Source organism: Pseudorca crassidens, chromosome X, assembly GCF_039906515.1.
Source record: "Pseudorca crassidens isolate mPseCra1 chromosome X, mPseCra1.hap1, whole genome shotgun sequence".
In the NCBI taxonomy this organism is placed as follows: domain Eukaryota; kingdom Metazoa; phylum Chordata; class Mammalia; order Artiodactyla; family Delphinidae; genus Pseudorca; species Pseudorca crassidens.
This window is the reverse complement of record NC_090317.1, coordinates 69,532,878-69,560,224: the sequence shown is the minus strand read 5'-3', so window position 1 is coordinate 69,560,224 and position 27,347 is coordinate 69,532,878. Positions and strand designations below refer to the sequence as shown.

The 27,347-nt window shown below is 39.9% G+C and overlaps 1 protein-coding gene and 1 long non-coding RNA gene across 28 annotated transcripts in view; one reads left to right on the top strand and one right to left on the bottom strand.

Moving 5' to 3' along the window:
- LOC137216365 (uncharacterized) overlaps nt 1-4,101 on the bottom strand; it is a 63,654-nt gene extending 59,553 nt beyond the window's left edge. For 25 of the 27 annotated variants that reach the window (XR_010939738.1, XR_010939727.1, XR_010939718.1 and 22 more), the window contains exon 1: nt 3,875-4,101. This is a non-coding gene — a long non-coding RNA (uncharacterized lncRNA). The other 2 variants (XR_010939732.1, XR_010939725.1) reach the window with 2 other exon arrangements.
- A 5,526-nt stretch (nt 4,102-9,627) lies between these two features.
- ZCCHC13 (zinc finger CCHC-type containing 13) lies at nt 9,628-10,134 on the top strand. The gene is given in 3 exon segments (XM_067723203.1): nt 9,628-10,041; nt 10,043-10,079; nt 10,082-10,134. Coding segments are annotated over 3 exon segments (504 nt in total).
- Nucleotides 10,135-27,347: the final 17,213 nt, after the last annotated feature.

Sequence of the window (27,347 nt, the reverse complement as noted above, 5' to 3'; positions counted from 1 at the left end):
ATGGCAACAAACATATACCAGGAGTGTATGTGCAACAAATGAGGTTTGTCATTTGCAACAAATGACAAGGGGTAATAGATTCTCACACAGAACACATAATATAGAGCTCTTACAAATAGATAACATTCAGACCCAAGTCGAATAGTTCATAAAAGGAAATAGGAGCTATCAATTAACATTTAAGAGTCCAGCCTCAGCAATAATCAGAGAAATGTACCATAAATCAAAGATACCATTCTTTTACATATAAAGTAAGTAAAAAAAATTTTATGTACCTAAATGACTGCGTACAAAAATTGACAACGTTTGGAATGCTATTTGGCAGGTCTTTACAATGTTCAAACTATTTGATGAATAATGCTAATTCTGAACTCTGTTCTATAAAGAAATAACTCAAAATAGATAAATAAAAACTAAATGAAAAGACATTAATTACATAATTTAAAATACTGAAAATCTTAAGCTACTTCCATACAACAAAATATCATGAAACCATTCAATGACAATCACAGAAATGTTTAACATGGAAAAATGCACATTATAAACACAAAACACCATATAAAATAGTACAAATATGTGATCACTGTAGAAAAATTCAGAAAGAATGAAAAAAGTGAACACATTTATTAACACTGGTTATCTCTGGGTGGTGAAATTATGGATCTTTTTCCCTCATACTTGATGGTTATCTTCAGATGAAGCTACAATGGGTATTTACCAAATTTCTACATTGAGGGAACTATTCAAACTTAATGGAAGAAAAATCACGAAACAGAAGATAGAGTGATTTGACCACAATTTCAAATTTCTACTAACCAAAAATTTAGAAACAAAAATTAAAAGGCAAACAATAACCTGTAGTACATATTTCTAACATTACAGAAATCTGAGTAAGAGCCTTTATTTACAAAACACATTCAAATAGATAACAATAGTAAACGCTAAACTAAAAACTCCAACAGATAAATCAGTATAAGACATGAACTAACATCACATGGAAGAAAATAAAACTGCTAAGAAACATATAGAGGAAAACAGAATCCAAACTTACAACCAAAGAAATGCAAAATTAAATACTGTTTTTTTAATCCATTAAAATAATGTTTTTAATAAATACTACTCAATGCTTGTGTGGGTAAAAATTGGTACAACCTTTTCAGGAAGAAACTTGGCAATACATATTAAGTGTTAAAAATGTTCATACCCTTTGACACAGTAATTCCGCTTCAATGAATCTATCCCAACCAAATAATAAAAGAAATCCATGTATTCTCTTTTATTATAAGAAAGAAAAGCAGTACCCTCTCCTTTACTATCGAACCTTGGTATTAACACCAAAATATTAATAATGGGTAAGGAAAAAATCTCTACTGCGGTAAATGACTGGTTGTCTCAAAGCGTCAGCCCAGATCTCAAATCAGGCAAAACAAGAAGGGTGTGTCCAGCCTGCCGCAGTCGGCCATTTTAAACCCTCTGCAGAACAAAAAGCACAGAAGACAAGGGTAGGTAAGGATGGCCACCCCACTAGGCTCCAAACCAATTCTTTACTTTTTGTCTTCAACATATGTAACCCTGTACAATGCACTGAATAAAAATCAGGAAACAGGTCTCCTTTCTTATACATCATAGATAAGTTACAAATAAAATTTGAAACCATAAAAGAAGGGTCCTTTAAATTTGCCCCATGATTTTGGTGGATAAATATAATGTTTAAGAGCACAGGATTCCGAAGCCACAGTACCTGGATAAAAATCCAGTCTCAGTCATTCAAACGGATATAAAGCCTTGGATTTACTTTACCTGTGTCCCCCAAATTTCTCACTTGTAAAAGATGAATAACGGTACTGCTATTTCATAAGACTGTCCAGAGTACTAAATTAGTTAAGGCATGTGTAAAAGCATGTAGACCCAGTACTTGGCACACAGTTTAAGCTCCAAAGACGTTTAAGCATAATTATTATTATAGATAGGGAAACAGGCCCAAAGAAGGAAAATGACCGTATGAGATCACAGCTAGGATTACTGAAAAGACCTATCTCAATTTTGAATCCTGTGCCCTTTCTTCTATATATCTAACTGCTAAATTACTAGTTTTAGCAATTAACAGTAGATCCTTACTGACAGCCCTCTAAGAGCCATGACAGTGCTGCTGCCTAAAAAAAAAATAGTCCCCCTAGACGAAACCGTGCTCAAAGTTCTACAGAAAAAAATAATTTAGAAGAAAGGGTGTGAACCGAGGTCACCTTCATACCACCATTATCATTTGCCTAAATCCTAGGTTTAAAGCAAAGTGGAACAAGCACTTGGAAACAGCCAAATCCTCACCCCTACAACCTCAAGGGGAGAAAACCAAGGGCTTCTGACCATCAGTAGGTTCTCACAATATTGCAACCGCTGGGTTCTGCTACTCTGATGGAATGAGAGAACGTGTCCAGAGCCAAGGACACCGGCCCACGATCTTCAAGTCCGACAGAGAGCCCTCCAGAGGCGTACTGCCCGAATGTGGCCTTGTCTCCAAGTGCTCCCGTTTTACGCATTTCCTACACACAGCCTGCTGCCGTAACCTTTTGTAAAGTCATCATCGCCTCCGCATTTTTAAACCCACATTATCTATAGGCCAGAGAGGGGCTAAGATTCTGGGTTATTATCTGGTGGATCTGGCCACAGCCTAAGACAACTCCAACTCAGGCTAAACCCCCTCACCCAACTAGAAAGATCGATCTGCTCCTCTGCAGGCCCTCCTAGCCCAAGATGGCCAAGCAAAAAGACAACTTACCTCCCCCCTCGCCATTTTGCAATCTTAATTACACGTACGCTACGCACCTCCCCTCCCCTCCCCGTCATTCCGTTTGAAATACGCATGCGCGCCTCTCCCCTCCTCCCGTTAAAGCCGTCACAAAGTCGTCTCGAATGCGCATGTGCACCTTCACTCTTCCCTTCCGCGCCTATCAACTACCGGCAACTTTGCTTTCCTTAATACGCATTCGACCCATCCCCCTGACCCAAGCCTTGCGCGTGCGTACCTCCCGCTCTCCCCAATGGTCGCCCCCCCACCCCACCCCCACAGACATCAGACCTCAAATACAGTGGACCCTCCGCGGATACGGAGGACTGACTATACTATGCCGTTCTACATAGGCGACTCGAGCATCCGCGGATTTTGGTATCCGCGGGGGTCCTGCAACCAATCCTCCGCGGTTACCAAAGGATGACTGCATACCTGCACGCTACCGCGCCGCGCATCCCCACACTCTCAAATACACGTGCGCACCGCGTCTGTCCTCCCACCTCAGTTTTTTATATAAAAGTGCCTGATGATATATGGATGTGTTTCTTGCTATAGTTGTGCCCCAGTGCTCAATCAAGGAGAGCCATTACCAGCCTTCCCTAATGGGGGTAGGTGTGATAAACTAGGAAGTGGAATACGGAAAAGACGTCATTGCTTGCAGAGCAGATGCCAGATCCAGATAGAATCCGTCCCGACCCTCAGGGAGGGGCTTAGAGTACCCTCGGATTCCGTAATAAGAGCCACCACACTGAACAAAGGCAAAGAAAGCTATCATAATCTCCTAGTCCTACAACCTCGACCTTTAAATACACCTTCTACTTCATATGAGGAACTCCAAAAAATTTTAAAGCAAGGAACGTTATGGAAAATGCCGACACCCAGGTGCCTCAACCCTGATTAATGGAAAGAAGTCTGTATTACTTACACAATGGGAAGTAAATGCTCAACATCCTTTTGTAGGTCTGAGGCGCGTACTGTCCCCCATTTTTTCCTCTCGTGAACCGGGAGAACACACAAATTAAGGATCCCCCTGGGCCGAGTTCCCTCCGCCGCCCTCCATGTTCTTCCCCTATGTCGTTCCTTTACCTCCTGGCTGCATCGAAGGTCATAGCATGAATTCTTAGCGCCGGCCGTCCCAAGACAGGGTGAAGGGAGAGGCGGCACAGAGTTCGCGGCGCCAGGGTGGCAAGAGCAGACCAAGGTGGCAGTGGACAGCAGGCAGAGGACCAGCCGTACCTCCAGCCGCAGCGCAGATGCCCAGACAGCGCCGATGCCCAGACAGCGCCGATGCCCAGACAGCGCCGCCTCTCCAGGATCGCTGCAGTGTGCTTCAGGCGCATGCGCTGAGCCCGCCCTCTTCTCCCCACCCCTCCACCCAGCCCCAGCTTTCCCTGAGGCTGACCCTCCGGTGTTCCCCCTCGCCCAGGTCCCTGGCCCATCCTGCTTCTTCAACCTTTCTTCCTCTTGGTTACACCCGTTTTCACCACCATCCTTCCCTCAGCCCATCTTCCTTCGTCAGTCCCTCTTCTGTTCTTAGCCCACCATTTCATTGCCAGCTGACTGCCTTTATTCGCTCTGTTATCCTTAGTGGCCTTACCCGTGTATTCTTGGCCTTGCCTGGTCTGCAGCCCTATTGGGCCTCTTACTCCTCCCCTTGTGTGTCTGATGTTGCAAGTTGTAAAAGATACGGCAAAAAATGCTGTTTAAAAGATATTGTATCCGCACAATCTTCTCCAAAGAAGCTCTCAAGCTGAGCCCAACCAGCTAATGTTGGGCAAACAACGCCTGGTTAGTGATGAACCCACAGAGGAAACCCAGAGGCAGGGGACCAAAAGACCCTATGCACAGAGCAAAAAGGGAAGGGGTGTTCCATCAGTTTGGGGGGAAGAAGGAGTATGCAACACCTTTTTCTTTCTCTTCACAACCCTGGTATTGTCTGAACATTAAAAATACTGTTCAGTGTACTTTGGTGCTAGATGCAAGGCTTGTTCCTGTCTCCTGTGAGAAATTCACAAATTAATCTTAAGAGAAGTGGCATCATTTATTCAACAGGCTCTGAAATAGATTCCTTTTCGGATGTGAGGAGGAGAGAATACAAAATAACATTTTGTTTCTCATTATGATGTTTTACTTTGGTGGCTGGTTCTTGCTTTCTAAGAAAGCCAGTTTGGAAATACCAAAAACTAAGAACCCACAATTCTATAAATTCTGAGACCCATAAAATGTGTACATCATCATCCTCTCTAATTGTTAGGAATGTCATATTAACATTATTTGGAGACATAATGGAAGATTATTTTTTGCCTAATATGCACAAAAAGGTTATATACAACAATGTGCAATATGCAGAAAGAAAAAAAAGAGAAAAATAGAAATGCTTGAAGTTATAGTAGTATAAAAAACCTCACTCCTAAATTAAAAGAATCATTTATTATTGCACAAAAGTTAAAAGGGAATTTTGGGAATTCCCTGACAGTCCAGTGGTTAGGACTCTGCACTTCCACTGCGGGGGGCATGGTTTTTGTCCCTGGTTGGGGAACTAAGATCCCACAAGCTGCCACAGCGTGGCCAAATAATAATAATAAAAGGGAATTTTGCCCACAATTCTACAGCACTATAACAAATGCTTTTATTTCTTTGTGTACTTTTTTTTGTTATAACAGTTCTATTGAGATATAATTCACATGTCATACAATTCACCAGCTTAACGTGTACAGTGCAATGGATTTTAGTATATTCACAGCTGTATGGCCATCACCACAATTTTAGAATTTTTCATCACCCCCAAATGAAACCTTATGTCCATTATCATATCTTTGTGTTCTTTCAATTTTTGCTTAAATATGTAATGTTTTAACATCGACATTTTAATATAGTGTTGTTTTAAATATTTTGACATGGTCCTAAATATCATCTTTATCATTTTAACAAATGGACAACATTCCATTTTTTAAAGTATTCTAAAATTGAGGTCAGCACATAATAATAATTGCAGATGCAGTTACTTGCCCTTTCCACTTCTCTTCCCTTTAACAAAACTTCCCTAATCTACTATGTCCAATCTGAAGAGAAATTCAAGAAAGAGGCACAGCTTGTAAATCTTGAATGCTATAAAATACTTTGGGTCCTGGACCTACGCATTTTTCTGAACTTTTCATTTCCTCAGGAGTGGTAAAGAAAAAATCTGGAGACCTCTACTACCTCCACACTAACACTCTGAGGCTCTGATTCCCTTTTATTCCCCACCCAATACATTTTTTAGAAGAATGACCCTCTTTAGAAAATATGATAGTTAATTTTATGTGCCAACTTGGCTGGGTCATGGTGCCCAGACACATGGCCAAATATTATTCTGGATATTTCTGTGAGGGTATTTTTAGATGAGATTAACATTTAAATCAGTGGACTTTGAGTAAAGCAGATTGTTTGCCATAATGTGGGTGGGCCTCATCCATCAGTTGAAGGCCTGAATAGAACAAAAGACTAACCTTCCCTGAGCAAGAGAGAATCTGCCAGTGGACAGTCTTTGGACTTGAACTACAACACTGGCTCTTCGCTAGGTCTTCAGCCTGCTAGCCCACCCTGCAGACTTTGGACTTCCCAGCCTCCATAATGAAGTGAACCAATTCCTTAAAATAAGTAAATGAATATTTATTTATATATTATATAAAAGATATATATACATATATCCATAGATAGATAATCTCTCTCAATAGATAGATAGATATAGAGATATCATGTTGGTTCTGTTCCTGTGAAGAATCCAAATACAGAGGATCTCCTCAAACCTGTGAACACCATGAATTGAGGTTGGGGTACAGGAATGAAAAATAGTCAAGAATACTCTATCAGTCCCTTGAATACAGCTTTGCCTTGCCAAATTGTACATTGACTAAATCTGACATAAGACTGGCCTTAATTCTGTAATAGCTAGCATTACAAGGATATAAAACTGAGGAAATAAGAGTGAAAATAAATGAAATAGAGAATAGAAAAACAATAGAGAAAGTCAACAAAACCAAAAGTTGGTTCTTTGAAAAGATCAGCAAAATTGAAAAAAACCCTTCAGCTGGACTGATGAAGAAAAAGAGAGGTAAGAATCAAATTTCTAAAATCAGGAATGCAAGAGTGTTCATCAGTATTGACTTCACAGAAATAAAAGAAGTATAAGGGAATATTATGAACAACTGTATGCCAATAAATTAAATAACCTAGATGAAATCAACAAATTCTCAGAAAGATACAAATTGCCCAAAGTGCCTCAAGAAGAAACAGAAAATCTGAATATACCTATAACAAGTTAAGAGACTAAATTCGTAATTTTAAAACTTCCCACAAGAAAAGCCCAGGCTAAAATAGCTTCACTAGTGAAATCGTGCAAACATTTCAAGGAGAAATAGTATAAATTCTTTACAAATTATTCCAAAAAATAGGAGAGATGGGAAGCCCTCCAAAATCATCCTTTGAGGTCAGTATTACTTTGAAATGACAACCAGACAGAGATATCACGAGAATAAAAATTTTAAAACTTCTACAGATTAATATTCCTTATCAGTGTAGTTGCAAAAATCCTCAACAAAGTACTAGCAAACCAAATCCAATAGTAATAAAGGGCAAAACCACATGATCATCTGAATAGCCACAGAAGAATAGCCATAGAAGAAAATCCAATGCACTTACATGTTTTAAAAAAGTGCTTAATAAATTAGGAATAGGAAGGAACTTCCTCAACCTGATAAAGGGTATCTACCAAAAGCCCACAGCTGACATCATACTTAATGATGAGACTGAAAGCTTTCCCCTTAAGATCAGGAACAAGACAAGGATATGCACTTTCACAACTTATATTCAAAAATCTACTGGTGGTTCTAGCAAATGCAAGAAGTCAAGGCAAACTCAAGAGATGCAAAAAAAGCATTTGACAAAATTCAATATGGCTCAGCCATGAGTAGCATTTGCATAGTTATAATTATGTAAATGTTGGCTATTGACCCAATCAATATTAGGAGAAAGGTGCAAGGGTGGGAGGGTGAGTGGAATGCAAGCACATGAAGTGTACCAAAAGATGGTGTAGGTAAAAGAGGGCTAAATGTTCATTCTCTGAAATGGAAAAGCATAGATAATGTCTAAAATTGAAACATCAAGAAGTCATAACATAAGCATAAGCATTGTTTATAGTTATCAATCAAACTATGAGTAAAAATCATTTAGTGAATTGAAAGATTAATTTAATGGGTTACTACCAGCATTTTTTACACATATCCTCTATTGTGATGTAAAATGCATTTCTTCCTTCTTGTCTCAATTAAACCTTTTTGAAAATCAATGCTTTAAACTACGGGCATGAATTACTTTAATATAACTATAAATCTAAACAGGGGTTTAAATATGATAGTTAATATGGCTAATTTAATAAACATATATCAAATTTTAAAACACAGAGAGAATTTTTGCCATTTGAAACCATTTATGCTGCATCATTTAATTGTTTAGGAATAAAACTCATTCCACTACTCTATATGTGGCAACTGCTCATCCTCTTTGGCTATAACTTTTATTAATTTTTGAAAACAGTTTTCTTTGTGGTTGCATTTATGAAACCAGTTGCACATTCCAATCAAGTCATATTGAAAATAAAGGGCAATTGCTACATTCATTATTCTCACGTCTATGTTTTACCAAATACATTTGTACTGGCTTCCTGAAAAAAATTCATATGCAAAACATAGCTAGCTAGTAACTTAAAGAAAAATATTTATTGTGGATTTTTAAAATTACACAACCTAAAGTCATTTCAAAAAGTGTAAAATACAGGGAAGGAAAATAAGGAGAAAAAAGTCCTGTTCAATCTTATAGCCCCAAAATAGCTACAGTTGGATATTTTGGTGTCTAGTTTTCCATACATATTTCTATATCTATGTAAGTGGACATGTCCATAAATCCTTATGAGATTTATATAATAAATAATTGAGAAAACAGAGAGGAAATCTGTCCAATATTTATTCTTTTTTTTTTTTTGCATGTGGGATCTTCCTGGACTGGGGCACAAACCCGTGTCCCCTGCATTGGCAGGCAGACTCTCAACCACTGCGCCACCAGGGAAGCCCTGTCCAATATTTAAATTAAGATTTTGTAATTTATTTTCCAAAGAACATCATATTCTTTATACTGAGTGCTTCAATTATGTTGTTTTACAACTTAAATGGTGGTGATTATGTTGAAAACTTAGATTCCTGAAATAAAACAGGCTAAATTGTGAGTAAATCTCCCTGTAGCATTTTACACATTTTTTTTCTATCTTATGTATCTCATATCTTTATGGACGTTTGTATTTTATTTTTTAATCCCCCCCAAATGGGTTACTCTAATTTGTTATAATTTCTTTCATTTACTGGATTAGATACATCTCACACATATCTCTCCTATGTCCAAAGCACATATATAAAAACTGGTCATCTACTGGACCACAAAGAAGGCCTAAGCCTTAATTATAAGAAATCCTACAAGGCACATTTTCTGAACAAGAACAGATTCAAACTCAAACTTAACGACCCAAGAAGTGTTTATTTAACACACAAAAACAAAAATAAACAAACAAAAAACGGAAAACGCCCCTGAGACGGGCTTTGGGCTTCAAGGACAGCAGGAAAGTCAGGCGGGAAGGAGCTGACTACTAGAACGCCTGTGACACAAGAATGGGGCCGTGCGCAAACCCTGTGTGACGTCGCTGAGGCCCCTCAAGAAAAACAGCCACTTCTGTTTAAACCTCCGTAAGGGGAGTTTTGTTGGGGCTTCCGGGGCAGCAGTGGGACTGCTCACCTGAAGATCTCACTGCAGCCATGAACAGTAAGGAATGCTTCAAGTGTGGACACTCTGGCCCTAAAGGAGGAGGAGCTCGAGGGCACGGAGCTAGAGGTGGTGGCCGAGGTGCTCAGTGAAGTTCTGCCACCCTACCTGTCATCTGTTACCGCTGCAGTGAGCCTGGTCATCATGCTAAGAACTGTAACCTTCTCGATGACATCTGCTCCAACTGTGGGACAAGTGGCCACATCACCAAAGACTGTGTTAAGCCTAAGCGAGAAAGACAGCAGTGCTGTTACACCTGTGGCACACCAGGGCATCTGGCCCGTGATTGTGACCATCAGGAGGGGCAGAAGTGCTACTCTTGTGGCGAATATGGCCACATTCAGAAACACTGTGCCCGAGTCAAGTGCTACCGTTGTGGCGAGACCAGCCACATGGCCATCAACTGTCATCAACTGCAGCAAAAGAAGCGAGGTCAACTGCTACCGCTGGGCGAACCTGGACATCTAATCCGGGAATGCCCCATTGAGGCTACCGCTTAACTTTTCCCTTTGTTCCTCCCCACCCCTACTCCTTTTGCTGCGTGATAATTGTGTTGTTTTCTCTGAAACCTCTTCTCTGACCAAAGGTTGATAGACTGAGGCTACTCTCAGGCCAGTGAGCTTTAATTACAAAGGTAAAAGAGGAAAGGGCTGGGGAAAAAAATCTCAGAAAAAGTTATTCACTTGTAGATGTCTTATAATTAATGTGTTTCTGCACCACTGATAACTCCAGTCATTGAACATCCTGAGCATTAGGCAGTTTCTAGATTCTTTGGAGGCATTTTGATTTAACATTTAATTAAGAGCTACTGTGTGCCAGCCACTGCCAGAAAAGCTGGAGAAATATCTGTGAACAAATCAGACCAAGTTTGCAAACACAAGCCTGGAATCTATTAACAAGTAAAATAGTGTGTCAGATAAAGATAAATTGCTATCGAGAAAAAAAAGAACACCAGGTAAAAGGATAGAGAATGTGTGTGTGGGGGGGGACCTATGTTTCTGTCTTAGATACACAAGGCACCCTGAGAAGGCGACATCTCAGAGATTCATTGCACAAATAAAGCTGATTCTAGAAATGTCTGTGACTTTGCCAAAGTAACTTTATTATATACCGATTGCTTTGATTTATTTGACCTCATTACCTCTTAAATAACATTGAAAGACATCTCTATCTGGTCTTACAGAGAGTGTATAGTTTATGAAAATAAAACAGAAAAATATGTATAACGTGTATAAGTAGCTTTGAGAGAGAGCAATGAGAAAACAACCAAACAAAAAAACCTTAGCAGCAAATTGTGGACATAAAGATATTGGTGATAAAGTTTGGACTTACATATTTTTAAAAATCTAAGAAAACAGGTAAAAACATTAAGATTAAACATAGATAGGGGCTTTTGTAATTTCAAAAACACACATTTTCACATGTATGAAAATTATATTTATGTTTAGGAATTTCCGAAAAATGTGTTTTCCCAGATATGAATACATTCAATTTCATATGCTGCGACCCATTTTAAAAAATCAGATCTGAAAAACAACTGAAGTTCTGTAAAATAGAAAAGGCAATTTAAATTCTAAATTCTAAATAAAACCTGGGATGGGGAGAGGTAACCGTTGTGTCAAGAAAAAATTGAAGTTGTAATGAAAAGTGATTTACAAAATAACAGTAATGACAATACTACATATCAAACCTAGGATGTGATAGAATTTATAGCAGAAAAGATAGTGTAGAGGGTATAGTTTTTGATCCATAAACTCAAACACAGTAAAAGAAATGTAACTGGTTTTATAATCGAAGATGCACTCTTTTATGAACCTCCATAAGAGTTGATGTGTGACCCTTCATCCCCATCTGAAAGACCCTTTCAATTCAGCTGAGTTTCAACTTCTGTGACCCTCTTGGGCTCCTAGAAATTGATTCTGTCACTCTGTGCTATCTCAACAAGATAAACTCAGTCACTCCCAGCCCCTAAACGGGGCAATCTCAGTCCAGTCTGCCAAGACACAGCTAGAAACTCCTATATCACACTGAGCCAAACAAATTCTTGAGTCTCATCATAGTGCTGAACTCTATTTAGGAAAGGAGGACCACAGGAATCTGCTTTTGAATCCGCCCAAACCATCTGGCATTTCATTTCCCATGACCTCAGGAGTTTGGCCCAGAGTTGGAGGGGAGAAAGAGGCTATGTCCCTTTATTAAGGACACACACAGCATTGAAGTCCTCTTTACATTCCCTTTAGGCATTTTTTCTAGTCTAGAGGAAAGGAAGTCTTATTTTGACTCACCTGTACCCTGTGCCAGAAGTTACAAAATGGTAGCTCTCTTACTGAATCAGGTCCACAATATGTTTAGTTTGACCTGAACATTGTTTAACAACATTCATTAATTAGATGCCAACATTTAAAAATTGGAACATTTCCAATGGAAATTCTTTTTCTACTTTCTGGAATAAAACGAAAGATCAGGAAGCAATAGGCACCAATTTCTGTGCGGAAACTTTCATCTGGAGGTGAGTAGTACTTTCTCCCTACAGACAAGTCACAAGTTCCCTCTTTAATTTAAAAGAAAATGAGGAAGGAATTTAAACATTTTACTACAAAAAAATCAACTAAACACAAAAGAAGACAGTAATGCAGGGAAATGAGGGAAAAAGCTATAAGGCATACAGAAAACAAATTGCAAATGACAGAAGTCCTTCCTTATCAGTAATTACTTCAATTGTAAATGGATTAGACTCTCCAATGAAAAGACAGATATTGAAAGAATGGATAAAAACACATGATCCAACTGTATACTGTCTGTAAGAGACTCACTTTAGGTCCCAAAACACAAATACATTGCAAGTGAAAGGATGGGGAAAAAAATTCCATGAAAATTGTAACCAAAATAGAGCAGAGGTAGCTATACTAATATGAGCCAAAATAGACTTTAAATCAAAAAAGTTTATGAGAGTCAAAGAAGGACATTATGTATTAATAAAAGGCTCAATGGTTATACCTGTTGGCCAGGATATGGAGAGATGAGAACCCCATACACTACTATTGGAAGCAGAAAATTTGTATAACATTTCTGGAAGGCAATTTGGCATTATAGATCAAAAACCTTTAAAAAGTCCTTATCCTTTGAAATAGAAATTAAACTTCTAGAAATTTAAGAGACTGATCATGGATATATACTCAAATATATAGTAAAAATAGTGTTCACCTCAACATTATTTATTGCAGTGATACATAAGAAACATTTATCTTCAAAGGGTAGGGAATTTAAAATATGACACATGTATAAGATAAAATACTTTGCTGCCACTAAAAATCATATTATAGCAGAGTGTTTATCGACACAGAAATGATCAGGCTACCAAATAATACATACAGTGTAACATAGGTAGTTCTTCCTATTATAAAAGCTCTGAGCACATTGTACTTTCTAAAACAAGAGTAAACACCAAAAATAAATTTAAACTCTCTAGCTATTTTAAAATTTATAAATCACTTACTAAATAACTGTAGGTTCCAAAAGGTAATTACAATTACAATTGCCAGCAATTTAGAAGATGGAAACAAAATTTATGGACTCCAGTCAAAAATAGTATTCAGGGGCTTCCCTGGTGGTGCAGTGGTTGAGAGTCCGCCTGCCGATGCAGGCGACATGGGTTTGTGCCCCGGTCCGGGAAGATCCCACATGCTGCGGAGCGGCTGGGCCCATGAGCTATGGCCGCTGAGCCTGCGTGTCCGGAGCCTGTGCTCTGCAACGGGAGAGGCCACAACAGTGAGAGGCCTGTGTACCGCAAAAAAAAAAAAATAGTATTCAGAAGCCAAATATTTTATTACATTATAATTCAGGAAGATTTTTTTAAAAACTTAGACAAAGCTGCAGAAATTAGAGAAATGAAGAAAAAGATTAAAACCAAAAAGTTCAAAAAACAAAAAAAACAAGTGAATTAGACAAAACAATTGATAAACAAAAAAAAATCAGCATCTTTGAACAAAATAAATATATTTAAAATAGAAAAACCTGCGTAGACTTTGGAATTATACAGACCTGAATTAAGTCCTTGCTCTACTCTGTGACCTTAGGCAAGTCTCAATCCCTGTGAGACTAATTCTTATCTGTAAAATAAATAACACCTCAAAGGGTCATTTTAAGAGTTACTTGAGATTTTATATGTCAGATGCTTGGCACAATGTCTGGTACATGGTAAAATTTCAACACACAAAAGCTGCTATTATATGTAGCAGACTGCTTTTAAAATTATAAGAAAACAGTGATTATAATTTTACTCTTAATGCACTTTAATATCAATGAATATACATTACTAAAAATGGCAAATTATGCAAATAATGTGAATATTACTACTAAGTTGATTATTGCCACTATTAAAATGATATAGCTCAGACGGTTTTAGGGTTATTTCATAAGAAAAAATAACTACCAGCAAATTATTGACTATTCCAGAGCATAAGAGAGACAGCACACTAATTTTCTATAAAGCTAGTATATCTATAAAGCTAGCATAGAAAATTTTAGCAAATGCCAGTAGAAAAATTTTAAAAACTCTGCAGACTAATCTTATTTATGAATACTAGTACAAAAATCCTAAATAAAATTACTAGAGTACAAGTTAGAAATTTCTTAGTTATAAGTGGCATACAATTCTATAATACTAAAACCTGGCTTAAGCAGAAGGGGGATTCAGGGTTGCATATAATGAAGTAGGGGTAGGTGAGGCTTCAGGCATGACCAAAAACAGAAATTCAAACTGTCAGGATCAGTTTTTCTGTTTCTCCAACTCTCAGTTATACTTCTGCATTGAGTAAAAGCCGAATAGGTAATTCAAACCAAGCTGCTTACTATAGACAACTTTAAAAGCTGGTCAAAATATAAAGCACCATCACTGTAAAAGTATCACAGAGCTAACAAGATAGTGAGGAACTGCTGGAATGAAATTCTGGGAAAAGACAGGAATCCTGAAAAGTGGAGGTGGACCTATCAATTAGGTTTACCTCTGTTCTGCTTACATTTGCCAAAGCAAAGAGGTTCCTAAGATGCTGGACTGTGCCTTTTGAGGTTGGGGGACAAATGGGACAAGTGGAGTTCAGGGCACACTGAGGATGAGAACTCTTGTAAACTATAGCCCATTTGTTTTGCCAGGAAGGCAGAAACCACGTATTTACAACAGGAGGAACATACTGCAGGCAACTGGCACACTGGTGACGGAGGATCTGAAATCCAAATGGGATACCATAGATTAATAAGAGCAAGATGCCACAATCTTTTCTGGGTTGGAGATACAGAAGTAAGAGGCAATGTCACTGGAGCTCAGGGGTCACCTAGTGGAAGCTAGAACTGTAGCAGGCCTGTCCAGTTGGAGCCACAGAGAAAATGGAGCCACTGCCAGAGCAGCTGCCAAAAGCAGAGAGAAATGCCCTGGCCTCTTTCTTCCTCCCAACCATGGAGGCTTTTCTCCAAGAGGCTGGGAGCCAGGGAAGGTAGAAGAAAAGTTTTGAAGGCAAACATGGCCAGGAGAGCACAGACCCCAAAAGCTGCACCCCAGGGATGAGAATGAACCAGAACTAAAGCATCCCCTTCCATTATAGCTTATTAAACTACTGTTCCATTTTAAATGCAGATGACTCAAGGCATCAAGTCACTATGTTCATAGCAGAGTACAAGTTAGAACACCTGGAACTATGTTAGAAGACGTAGCCTTGTGATTGCTAAGATGACTGGCCCAGTATCACACATTTTCCCCACCTTTGCTCCTGACTGTATATTCATAGAGCCGTGTATTTACCATGTTGCATCTTAGATATCCATAGAAAAAATTTCTCAGGGTTTTTTAAAGTTGCAATAAAAAACACACAACATAGGGACTTCCCTGGTGGTGCAGTGGTTAAGAATCCGCCTGCCAATGCAGGGGACACAGGTTCGATCCCTGGTTCGGGAAGATCCCACATGCCGCGGAGCAACGAAGCCTGTGCGCCACAACTACTGAGCCTGCACTTTAGAGCCCGCGAGCCGCAGCTACTGAGCCGGCATGCCGCAACTACTGAGCCCGTGTGTTGCAACTACTGAAGCCTGTGCGCCTAGAGCCCGAGCACCACACAAGAGAAGCCACTGCAATGAGAAGCCCACGCACTGCAACGAAGTGTAGCCCCCACTCGCCACAACTAGAGAAAGCCCATGCACAGGAACAAAGACCCAACGCAGCCAAAAATAAATAAATTTTTTTAAAAGAACACAACATAAAATTTACCATCTTAACCATTTTAACGATATATTTTAACTGTATAGTTCAGTAATGTTAAGTATATTCACTTTGTTGTACAACAGATCTTCAGAACTATTTCATCTTACAAAACTGAAACTCCATACCCCTTAAACAAGAACTTTCCACTTCCCCCCTCTCCTCAGTCCCTAGTGACCACCATTTTACTTTCTGTTTCTGTGAATTCTCAAGAGATTTTATGTGCGCACACATGTGCACACACATAAATGCAGACATTAAATCAAATATGATAAGATGTTAACATTTGTTGAATCCACATGGTGTAAATACAGAGTACATTGTACTATTTTTTTCAACTTTCTTCTGTGAAATTTTTCATAATAAAAAGGTAAATAAAAAGTTGTTAAATGATTAGGCAAAACAGAAATAGTAAATAAAAATAGGCATTTTCAGGCAAACAAAAATCGAAAGATTTTGCCACCAGATGTTCTGGAAGAGGGAAAATGATACCAGATAATAGGTCAACTATACAGGAAGTAATGAAGAGCAGTGTAAATGATGTATGCGGTTGTGGAAATAATAATGTCACTGATACTAGAGATGAGCATAATGTATTATTTAAGGGTAGAAATGATCCAGTTTTTAATTCAATGAATGCCTAAGATGAAGAAAGTTCTCTACATATGCTGGTGATGAAAAATCTTTGTGCTCTAAAGGTTGTGATTGCCCAGGCTTTTAGGATGAAGACGAAAACTTTTCAATGCCAAAATAAAGGTAAAAGTATCGTATGGCACCTCCTCAAAAAATTAAAAATATTACCATATGATCCAGCAATTCCACTTTTGTGTATATATCTAAAAGAATTGAAAGTCGGGTCCTGAAGACATATTTGTACATAGCATATATAATTCATAGCTGGATTATTCACATTAGCCAAGAGGTAGAAGCAACCAAAGTGTCCATTGGCAGATGAATGGATAAACAAAATGTGGCATATACATGCTATGAAATATTATTCAGCCATAAAAAGGAAGGAAATTCTGATGCTATAACATGAATGAAACTTAAAGATATTATGCTCAGTAAATAAGCCAGACACGTAAGGACAAATATTGTATGATTCCACAGTATGAAAAGGCAACCTACAGAATGGGAGAAAATATTTGTAAACTGTATATCTGATAAGGGGTACTTATACAATTAATTCAAATAGCAAAATTCAATTTGTAAACTGTATATCTGATAAGGGGTACTTATACAATTAATTCAATAGCAAAAGTATAAGTACCCCTTATATCTGATAAGGGGTACTTATACAATTAATTCAATAGATTAAAAAATGGGCAAAAGACTTGAATAGACATTTTTCCAAAGAAGATATACAAATGGCTAACAAGTACATGAAAAGGTGCTCAACATCACTAATCATCAGAGAAATGCAAATCAAAACCACAGTGAGATATCACCTCACATCTGTTAGAATGGCCAATATAAAAAAGACAAAAGAGGGGCTTTCCTGGTGGCACAGTGGTTGAGAGTCCGCCTGCCGATGCAGGGGACACGGGTTCATGCCCCCATCTGGGAGGATCCCACATGCCGTGGAGCGGCTGGGCCCATGAGCCATGGCCGCTGAGCCTGCGCGTCCGGAGCCTGTGCTCCGCAACAGGAGCGGCCACAACAGTGAGAGGCCCGCGTACCACACACACAAAAAAAAAGACAAAATAAATCGAGTGTTGGTGAGAGAATGGAACCCTTGTACACTGTTGGAAATGTAAATTGGTACAGCCGTTATAGATACACTGTGGAGTTTCCTTAAAAAATTAAAAATAGAACTACTATATAATCCAGAAATCCCACTTCTGGATATATATCCAAGGGAAATAAAAACAGGATCTCAAAGAGATATCTGCACCCCCATGTCCATTGCAGCATTATTCACAATAGCCAATTTATGGAAACAACCTAAGTGTTATGATATCTATATATATAATGGAATATTATTCAGCCATGAAAAAGAAGGAAATCCTGCTGTTTGGGTCAACAAGGATGAACCTGGAAGGCATTATGCTAAGTGAGAAAAGCCAGATAGAGAAAGACAAATACTGGATGGTATCACCCATATGTGAAATCTAAAAAAAAGAAAAGAAAAGCTGAGCTAATAGAAATAGAGAGTAGAATATCTGTTACCAGGGGCTAGGAGGTGGGGGATAGGGGAAGATGGACAAAGTATACAAATATTTGATCATAAGATGGGTAAGTTCTGAGGATCTAACATACAGCATGGTAACTATAGTTAATACTATTGCATTGTATACTTGAATTTGCTGAGAGTAGGTCTTAAGCATTCTTACACACAAAAAAGGTAACTGTGAGGTGATGTGTTAATAACTTGATTGTGGTAATCATTTCACAATGTGTGTATATATTAAATCACCAAGTTGTATACTTTAAATATATATAATTTTATTTGTCCATTATACCTCAATAAAGCCAGGAAAAATGGTTTAGTAAATATTATTTTATATGCATACTACCACACTTAAAAATAAATAATAATAATAATAAAAGTAATAATTCTAGTTTTATCTCTAGTAGTGAGTTAATATTGATTTGTTATTATTACTTAAACTATACATATTAAAAATATGTTGTATGTATGATAACATGATAACATGTTATGATAACAATTTTCAGAAAACTAATAACTTATAAAGATGCCAATTTTCCCTAATTTATAAATTTAACAGGATCCCAACAAATATAACTACATGGTTTCTTTATTTGATTGTTTTTTGAAGTAGACAACCTGATTCCTTAGTTCATATGGGAAAATATACATGTAAAAAGACACAGAAAATCTCTGAAAAAGAAAAACAACTAGGAGGAAATTTTTGCTCAGTGTTTTTAACGTTACATGGTGTTGGACTTTGTCAAATGGTTTTACGCATCAATTAAGATAATCATGTGGTTTATTCCCCTTTAATTATCTTAATATAAATTATATTAATTTGTTTTTGTGTGTTGAACCACTCTTGCATTTCTGGGATATTTCCTACTTGGTCATAGGTATAATCATTTTAATACACTACTGGATTAGTTTGCTGTTATTTTGCTGAGGATTTTTGGATCTATATTTGTATGGGATGTTGATCTGTTGTTTTTGTTTCTTGTGATATTTTTGTCTGGCTTTGGTATTGGGATAATGCTAGCCTCATAGAATGAGTTCCAAAATGTTCCTTCCTCTTCTATTTTGAAGGATTTGAAAAGGACTGGAGTTAATTCTGCTTTAAATGTTTGGTAGGATTCACTAGTGCAGCCATCTGGTCCTGACCTTTTTTCTGTTGGGAGGTTTTTATTACAAATTCTGTCTCTTTATTGTTATAGGACTGTTCAGATATTACATGCTTCTTGAGTCAGTATCTATAGTTTGTGTGTTTCTAGGAATTTGTCTATCTCATCTAAGTTATCTATTTTGTTGGCATACAATTGTTCATAGTATTCCCTTATAATTCTTTTTATTTCTGTAATGTCAATACTAATGCCTCCACTTTCATTTCTGATGTTTTAGTAATTTGAGTATGCTTTCATTTTTCATAGTCAGTCTAGCTAATATTTTGTCAATTTTATTGATTTTTTTTCAAAAAACCAACTTCAATGTCTGTTGATTTTCTCCATTCTCTCTTTCATTTATCTCTACTCTAATCTTTATTATTACCTTCCTTCTGCTGTCTTTGGATTTAGTTTTCTATTCTTATTCTAGTTCCTTAAAATCAAGTAATGAATTTGAGACCTTTCTTCTTTTTTAACATAGGCAGTCACAGCTGTAAAATTTCCCGAGCACTACTTTCACTAAATCTCATAAGTTTTGCTGTTTTGTTGGGTTTTTTTGCGGTATGCGGGCCTCTCACTGTTGTGGCCTCTCCCGTTTTGACGCACAGGCTCCGGACGTGCAGGCTCGGCGGCCATGGCTCACGGGCCTAGCCGCTCCGTGGCATGTGGGATCCTCCCGGACCGGGGCACGAACCTGTGTCCCCTGCATCGGCAGGCGGACTCTCAACCACTGTGCCACCAGAAAAGCCCTCCCTGTACTTTTATTGCAACTTTTCTACAGAAAACTTAAATGTTTTGTATTTACATTACATTACCATTTACATTTACAAGAAAACTTACAAGCTTTACAAAATATAGACGAAAGGTAAAATATATTGTGTTAGACAACACATGTGTACACACAGCCCAATGTGGCCCACCTCCTTTTGGGATCTTATTTAGAAACTGTTCAGCAAGCACAGTTCCAAATTTCCACTTGAAGCACTGCCTCTTGAAGGTCACTTCACCCAGTAACTCTAAAGGAAAAAATTCAGGTCTCTCTCATATCCCTCTCCACTTGAGAGAATATTTCAAACACCATTACTGCTTATGCTGAGTTTATCTAAATGTCTTTGCATGATTTTTCTAACAATCTGGATGCCAGAAATGGACATTTCTTGGCTCAGGCCTAAGGCATGTTTAGATTTGGATAGAGTTGAACATGACTTCATAGTTCCATTATCATGGAAAAGCCCCCAAAAGTAACCAATATGAATACTGGACCCATATGGTCCAATTACTGCAAGGAGTTATATTCAAAGACATATGTTCAGAACAGCTTAAATAATCAAAAAATGTTTTCCTTTTTTTTTTATTTTTTTACTCTGTTCTTTTATCTTTTGAGCTAAATACTTGACACTTTAATTTGTCTTAGGTACATATTGATACATAGGTATAGATATACATAAATTTTTCCATTTTTATCTTATGTCCCTTTCAGAATATGACATAGAGTCCAATTTACACCAGCAATACTTTTTTTTTTTGAAAATATACTTTATATAGAAAGAGTAGATTATAAAACTCTTGGAAAGACATACACCCATGCATTAACAGCCATTATCTCTATGTGGGGGCATTTTGTTTGGTTTTAAGCTTTTCATGTTAAATTTTTACTTACCCGTATTCATATTTTCCAAAGTTTTATAATAAAATATTTTTCTTTGTAACAAGAAAAATATCCATTCCACTACCTTCATGCTTTTTAAGGGGCTGCATTTTTCTCATCTGCTTTTAGCAATACTTTTTATATCCTCTCTTATCTTTCAATTTTCTTACACCTCCCACCCTAATATCTTTGGAGCCTCTCATCTGCAAAAATGCCTTCAAATACTCTTTTTCCCCTCTCTTTCGCCCCAATATCTTTTGTTTCTTTATTATGTAGATGAGTTTAGCTTCCTCTCTTTACATACTTCCTTTTCTTTGCTCACCTTTGAGATATTGTTTTCCTCAGTTCATTTTCCATTTCTGCATCACAAAAGGTCCAAGAACTCACCAGGTAGGGAATTGGTCTCCTGGTTGGGGCTGCTAAACTGGAAAGACTGCATCTCTTTACTTCCTTGGGGGAGAGAGAATAGATTGAGAACGTTCACACCTTATTAATTTTTTGCCCTTTCACTTAGGCAATAGGAAAAAACACATCCAGGGACCAGTCCCTAGGACAATCCAAATAATTTCTCCAGGCAGTCTCTTTCCCCCTTGGGGCTGCTTTTAATAACCAAGCTTGCAGTAAAAATTTCCCCATATCACTCTTTAAAAGATTATTAGGTTTTGGGCTTCCCTGGTGGCGCAGTGGTTGAGAGTCCGCCTGCCGATGCAGGGGACACGGGTTTGTGCCCCTGTCCGGGAAGATACCACATGCCGCGGAGCGTCTAGGCCTGTGAGCCATGGCCGCTGAGCCTGCGCGTCCGGAGCCTGTGCCCCGCAACAGGAGAGGCCACAACAGTGAGAGGCCCGTGTACCGCAAAAAAAAAAAAAAAAAAAAAAAAAGGATTATTAGGTTTGAAAAGCAGAAAAATATAAAGAAGAAACAAAAAACCTATGATTCACTGTCCAGAGAAACTCCCAATGACAGTATTTTTAATAATACAATGAATGTATACATAAGACCAGAAAATTCACACAAAATAGAAGAGTATAAAAAGAAATGTTTACCTTCATCATCGTGCTCCCCAGTTTTCCTCCTCAAAGGTAAAGGAACTAATAACAGTTTCTTGTGTATTCTTCCAGAAACATGTTTATGAATATGCTAGCATGTGTGTACTCTATAGTATCATCTCAAAAACTCCAGACAATAATGCAGCCTGAAAGTTATTTTCCTAAATCAAGATGATAGGAGAAAGCTAGTAACAGTGTTTAACTATATTTGAGCCTTGTGCTTTGGAAGAGCAGAGATGGTTGAGAAATCCCCTCACCTTTTTGTGTTCTAAGAAATGGCTAACTACAAAGGGCACCCCTGCCCTCCTATATTCCCTTCCACTCTTCTTCATAAGTTAGATAAAATTTGATGTTCACCTTTCCTCATGGCTCCCTTGTTTATCTGCCTCTGTAAATTTAGGCCCCCTTCCATTTCTCCGAAACATTCTCCTACAGAAATTAACATTCTCCCTATTGCAATAGCATGAATGAAAGCATCTTCTTAATGTCCAGTGCATTTTGTCTTTCACATTACTGTCAAAGAAAAATTATTCTGACACTTGTTAAGGAATAGTAATGAAGACTTTACTCAAGGGACTACTGCAAAGGGGGTTTGCAGCTGGAGGGAGAGATTGAGTTCAACTCTGAATACACCAAGGACAAGTAGGGATTTTTGCCAAGGAGCAGGGTGGGAGTCAGTGGGCAGAAAATTACTAAGGGGAAACATCAGGGGTGAGGGGGGGATTCTGACTTGACAGGATTCTTGCTGAAGGCAGGCCTGGGTGAACAGATACCAAGGGTGAGGGATGAAGAATTTAATCAGATATCAAGGATGATCATATATTGAGTGTGGGGGATCCTTGCTAATTCATTTTAGCAGGATTTCTGCTAAAACTGGGCAATGCAAAGATGGACACAAAAGTCCAAAGTTCGAGGCCTAGTTGAGAAGAGTGCTCAGAGGAGACTGACTAAAGTTTGGTCAGAGTTTTTGTCACTAAAAATTGACAAATTCTGCTTTCTTTATATAAGCAAAGAATACACACTAACCTCCAACATTAGGTCAAAATCTATGTGTAACATTTTTCTCTTCCCCATTTCTAACTTTCAATTGTAAGAAATCAGGTGTCAAGGAATCCTTTTATTTCCTGACCAGAACGTCCAAATCCCTAAAGACGTATTCGCAAAATCTTTTAACACTATCATTTATCCATAATAGTTTTCCAGAAATGGTTACTGATCAACAACTCTAATATCTCTCAGCAAACAGTAATAAAAATCACCACTATTTTTTACAGGCTTTTTCATGCCATTTACCCTCTTCCTTTTTTTAAAGTATTATTCCTACAATCCCCAGAGCTAGTCCTTCAATGTTCCCTATTCCATCATTTTTTCTCACCTTATTGGCAATGTCAACGAAAGGCTATGTAGGGCAATAGAAACACCACAGGGCTTGGAGCCTAATCCAAGTTCCAGTACTGCCCTTGATGCCAACACTAATGAAGAGGGCTAAATTATCCTGAAATGGAAGTTGCCAAGTATATCTCTAATGGCAGGGGAACATCAACAAGGGGTCTAGGTTGTCTCATTACTTTGATCTTGCCTGCAAACAGTCCATTTTGGCACAATTACCACAGTGACCCAGTTAATGACTAGAGGATGTATTGATAATTTTGCTCCTCTCCTGATAATATAATGCCTTCCCACCTCACTGTGAATAAAAACCAAAGTTCTTATCACAGCCTGCAAGGCTGTATATAATCTGACTCTCTCACTTCAATTCTTTGCCATCATCTCCCAACACAGGAACTACCTCACTCTCATTACAGGCAAACTAGTCTTCTTGCTGTTCTTCAAACATATCTCAGGGACTTATACTTCTTATTCCTCCTACCTGAATATTTTCCGCCAGATAATCACATGGCATGTTCCCTACATTAAGTCCTTTCTCAAATGTCGCTTCCTCAAGGAGGCCGCTCTTTATGGCCCTATAAAAGATAAATGTCCATACTATATATACTGCAACATATTATATATTCCTATTAAGGTTTTTAGCGTTTATGTCCATTTCAATGCAAGATCCATGTGGGCAGAAGATTTTGCCTATTGTTGTTTACTGTTGTACTCTAGTACCTGGAACAGTATCTGGCACATAGCAATCATTCAGCTGAAATATTTTCAGTGAATAAATGGAATGGAAAATTAGCATTACGTTATCTCTTTCCAAAATATCCAAGCTTATCGTTAAATTCATTAGGAGTTACCTGTGTTGCTTGGAACAAGGGCAAGAGCCCTGTGTTCCCTGGGTCTCAGTTCCCAGCTCTGAGAAAGAAGGGGCTGAACGCCACTACACCTATGCTTCCTCTCTCATCCAAAGTCTGACAGGCGTGGGTATGGCATGGGGTAGAGAAGGGAAGTGTGTCCCCCAAAGCACTGGAGGCCCACTGGGATCATTGTTTTTCATGGGCACAGGCCCCACCCCCCAGGGCCAGTGGCAAAGAGAGACCATATGGACAGAGTCTGTGGGTGGGGGCCCCAGGGACCAGAGGGCCCTTCACTTTCTGTTCCAAGGACACATACAGCTTCTCAATGCGTCAGTACTTATGAAACAGCCTGGAAACCAGAAGTCTCAGAAGCCAAACAACAGGAGTGACCAGGCGGGTAAAATAAGGCATTTCCTTATTTTTTCCCTGAAAGTTTCACTTAAACATCCCTGTGTGTCACTGAGCTCAGTAAGTAAAGGATCCACAGGACATTGTCCCATGCTTTTCCCCCCTTCTTTCCTGTGTCACTCCTCCACCCCCACCCCCACATACATAGGAGAAGAGTAGCAGGGATGGAGAAAAGGGGCAGCCTTGCTCCCTGCCCTTTATGTTAATTGTCAAGGTCAATGGAAGCTAAATCACAAACACAGGTTTGAAGAAGGCAATATCTTGGCCCTCTGCATGAGTGGGGGAAAAAGAAAACGGTTTCTCAGAACAATTGAACTGTTGCCATTTTTGGAGGCCTTGCAACCCACACTTTGCATCACAAGAGCCAGCAAGAGAAAGGGCACCCAGTTCATATTCAACTTCTGCTCAGAACAGCCACTGAAGACTCAACAGTGAGCTTTGGGGTCCCTAACCACTACTTTGAGAACCCCTGGCGTGATGAAGGGGAGCCTCACCTCTTCTCCAGGCCCCAGAAGTTGCCCAGTTATCGGTGACGTGACAAAAAGTTCCGGAGGGTAATCCGCACCCTTGACCACGTCTGCCTGGCCTGAAGAGGGGAGACCGATGGCTCCCCAAGGATACCTTCCCAACCAGCTAGAACCGACTCCTCCAGAAATGGGCACGGACAGCCAGGAAAGTGCCTGCAGCACAGGATGGTTCCTGAGCCCCTGAGACGGGCTCCGCTGGGTTCCCACAGCCCCTGGCTTCCTTTAGCCTGGGGGTAGCTCCCTGGGTTGGACTCACCTCTCGAGCGCTTGCCTGCCTAGCTAGGCTGCAAGCTCTGAGAGGGCAGGGACCACATCCCACTTGTTCACTGTTCGGTTCCCAGTCACTCGGTCACTAGTTGTTGAATAAAAGAAGTAGCTAGGATACTCAGTGGCTCGTGGTGGGTGGTCAAGTTAAGCGTCCCAGCTCAGGCACTTGGTAGTCAGACATGCTTGTGACCTTTCTCCCTGTGGCGTGCATGCATGTGTGCCTGTGTGCCTGTGTGTGTGTGCATGTGTGTGCGTGTGTCCTGTATTTGCCCAGGAGAACCCAGGAGCTCCCTGAGGGTGGGTTTCATAAACTGGTTTTAGTTCATGCCACAACTCTGCTCCTTAGGGGACTGGCTCTCCACTTCACCATCACCCGCCCTGCCCAGGAAAGATCCCTCCTGAGGAGGTCTCCAGCTCTTTCCTACCCCAAGCTCCTCCCTGTCCCAGCTCTGTGTAACCTTGGACAAGTCCCTGTTTCCTTGTCTGGAAAGTGAGGATGTTGGGCTACATGGAGGGCAAGGAGCCAATCGGTGCCACAGTTGCTCAACTGCATGATGTCTCAACACTGCTGCCTCCTGAACACCTCGGGGATTGGGAGCAGGGACTTGAGGGCTCTAGAGCCCACTCTGCCACCATTGTGACTTGAGTTGTGGTGATGAAAATGGCTGTCACCCACCCAGGTACTTCTGGGTCAGCCAAGAAGCTTAGACAGACCCAGGCCTCGGCCAGAGGAAATGAGGCTCAGAGACAGTGGGACACAGGCAGGAAGACCCTCCTGACTGTAAAGGTAAATAAAACCAGCAATCATTTACCAAGGAATGTTGTGGGTCTCCCTTTCCTGGAGATCACAGAAACGTGGAAGCTAACAGGCCCCTGGAGATCGACTGGTGCAGCCCCCTCATTGTATAGATGAGGAAACCGAGACCCACAGGGAGGAAGTAGCCCACCCAGGGTCACAGAGCAGCGTAATGAAAGAGCAGAGACCCAGACCTGCCACCAGGGCTCTCGGGCCAGAGCTGATTCCATTACTCCAAGCTGAGAGGCCTCCTTCAACCACAGGGCAGCCCAGGCGATTCTCTGGAGTGTCTTCGCTGCACGGATGAAGACTCCCTGAGGCTCTCAGAGGGTAAATGACCTATGGGAGGGAGGGCTGAGGCCAGAGGCCAGAGGCCCCTGTCCTCAGGATGCCCAAGCCCAGGCTGCTCCCTGGGCAATCCCTTGCCTTCTCTGGGGGCAAGAGAGACCCCTATCACTCTGGAGTGTCTGATGGCTGTTCCTGCCTGGGGTCCGGGATCTCTCCTCAAAGCCTTGCCCGTACATTGAGCCCACTCACCCTCCAGAAGGCCCCTCACTCGGGCAGTCAGTCAGTTAGTCAGCTGCCCTTTGGGGAGTACCTTCCAAGTGACTCTGGGTGAGGCTCAGCTGGGGCAGGTCACAGATAACCAGAAATAAGTTCCCCGCACTTGGGGTGCTTCTGGGTGAGGGAGAGACTGAGGTACATGCACCCAAGGGCAGACACTTGGGAATAGAGAGAAATGGGCCAGGGTGGTCAGAGGAGGTGGGAACGCGTGGGTCTTTGACAAGATGCTAGGCAGGACCTGGACTAGGAGTCGGGGACAGGGTGGAGGCCTTCCCTGCCTCCTTCCTAAAGCCTTCCCCCGCCTTTCTGGAGGCAGGACAGGTGGAGGTGGCAGAGTGTGTTTATTAGGAGTTTAGGCTCCTGACATGAGTTCCCGGCCTGGCCCCCCGTGCCTCAGTAGCTGGGTACCTTGAGCTCTTCATTTCATTGCTCTGAATCTCAGTCTCCTCATCCCAAGATTTGGGAATTAATAATGCCTCACATAACTCAAGGCAGGGCTCACAGGAGGCCTCAGGAAGAGCCCGGGGGTTAGTGGTTTGCAGGGTAATTTCGGTTTCTTGGGATTTCAGTATATTGTAGGGACATACTCGGGACCCAGAGTTGGTATAAAGATTATTTTAGCTGAAGACATTTGAGCTTTGATAGACAACAGGGA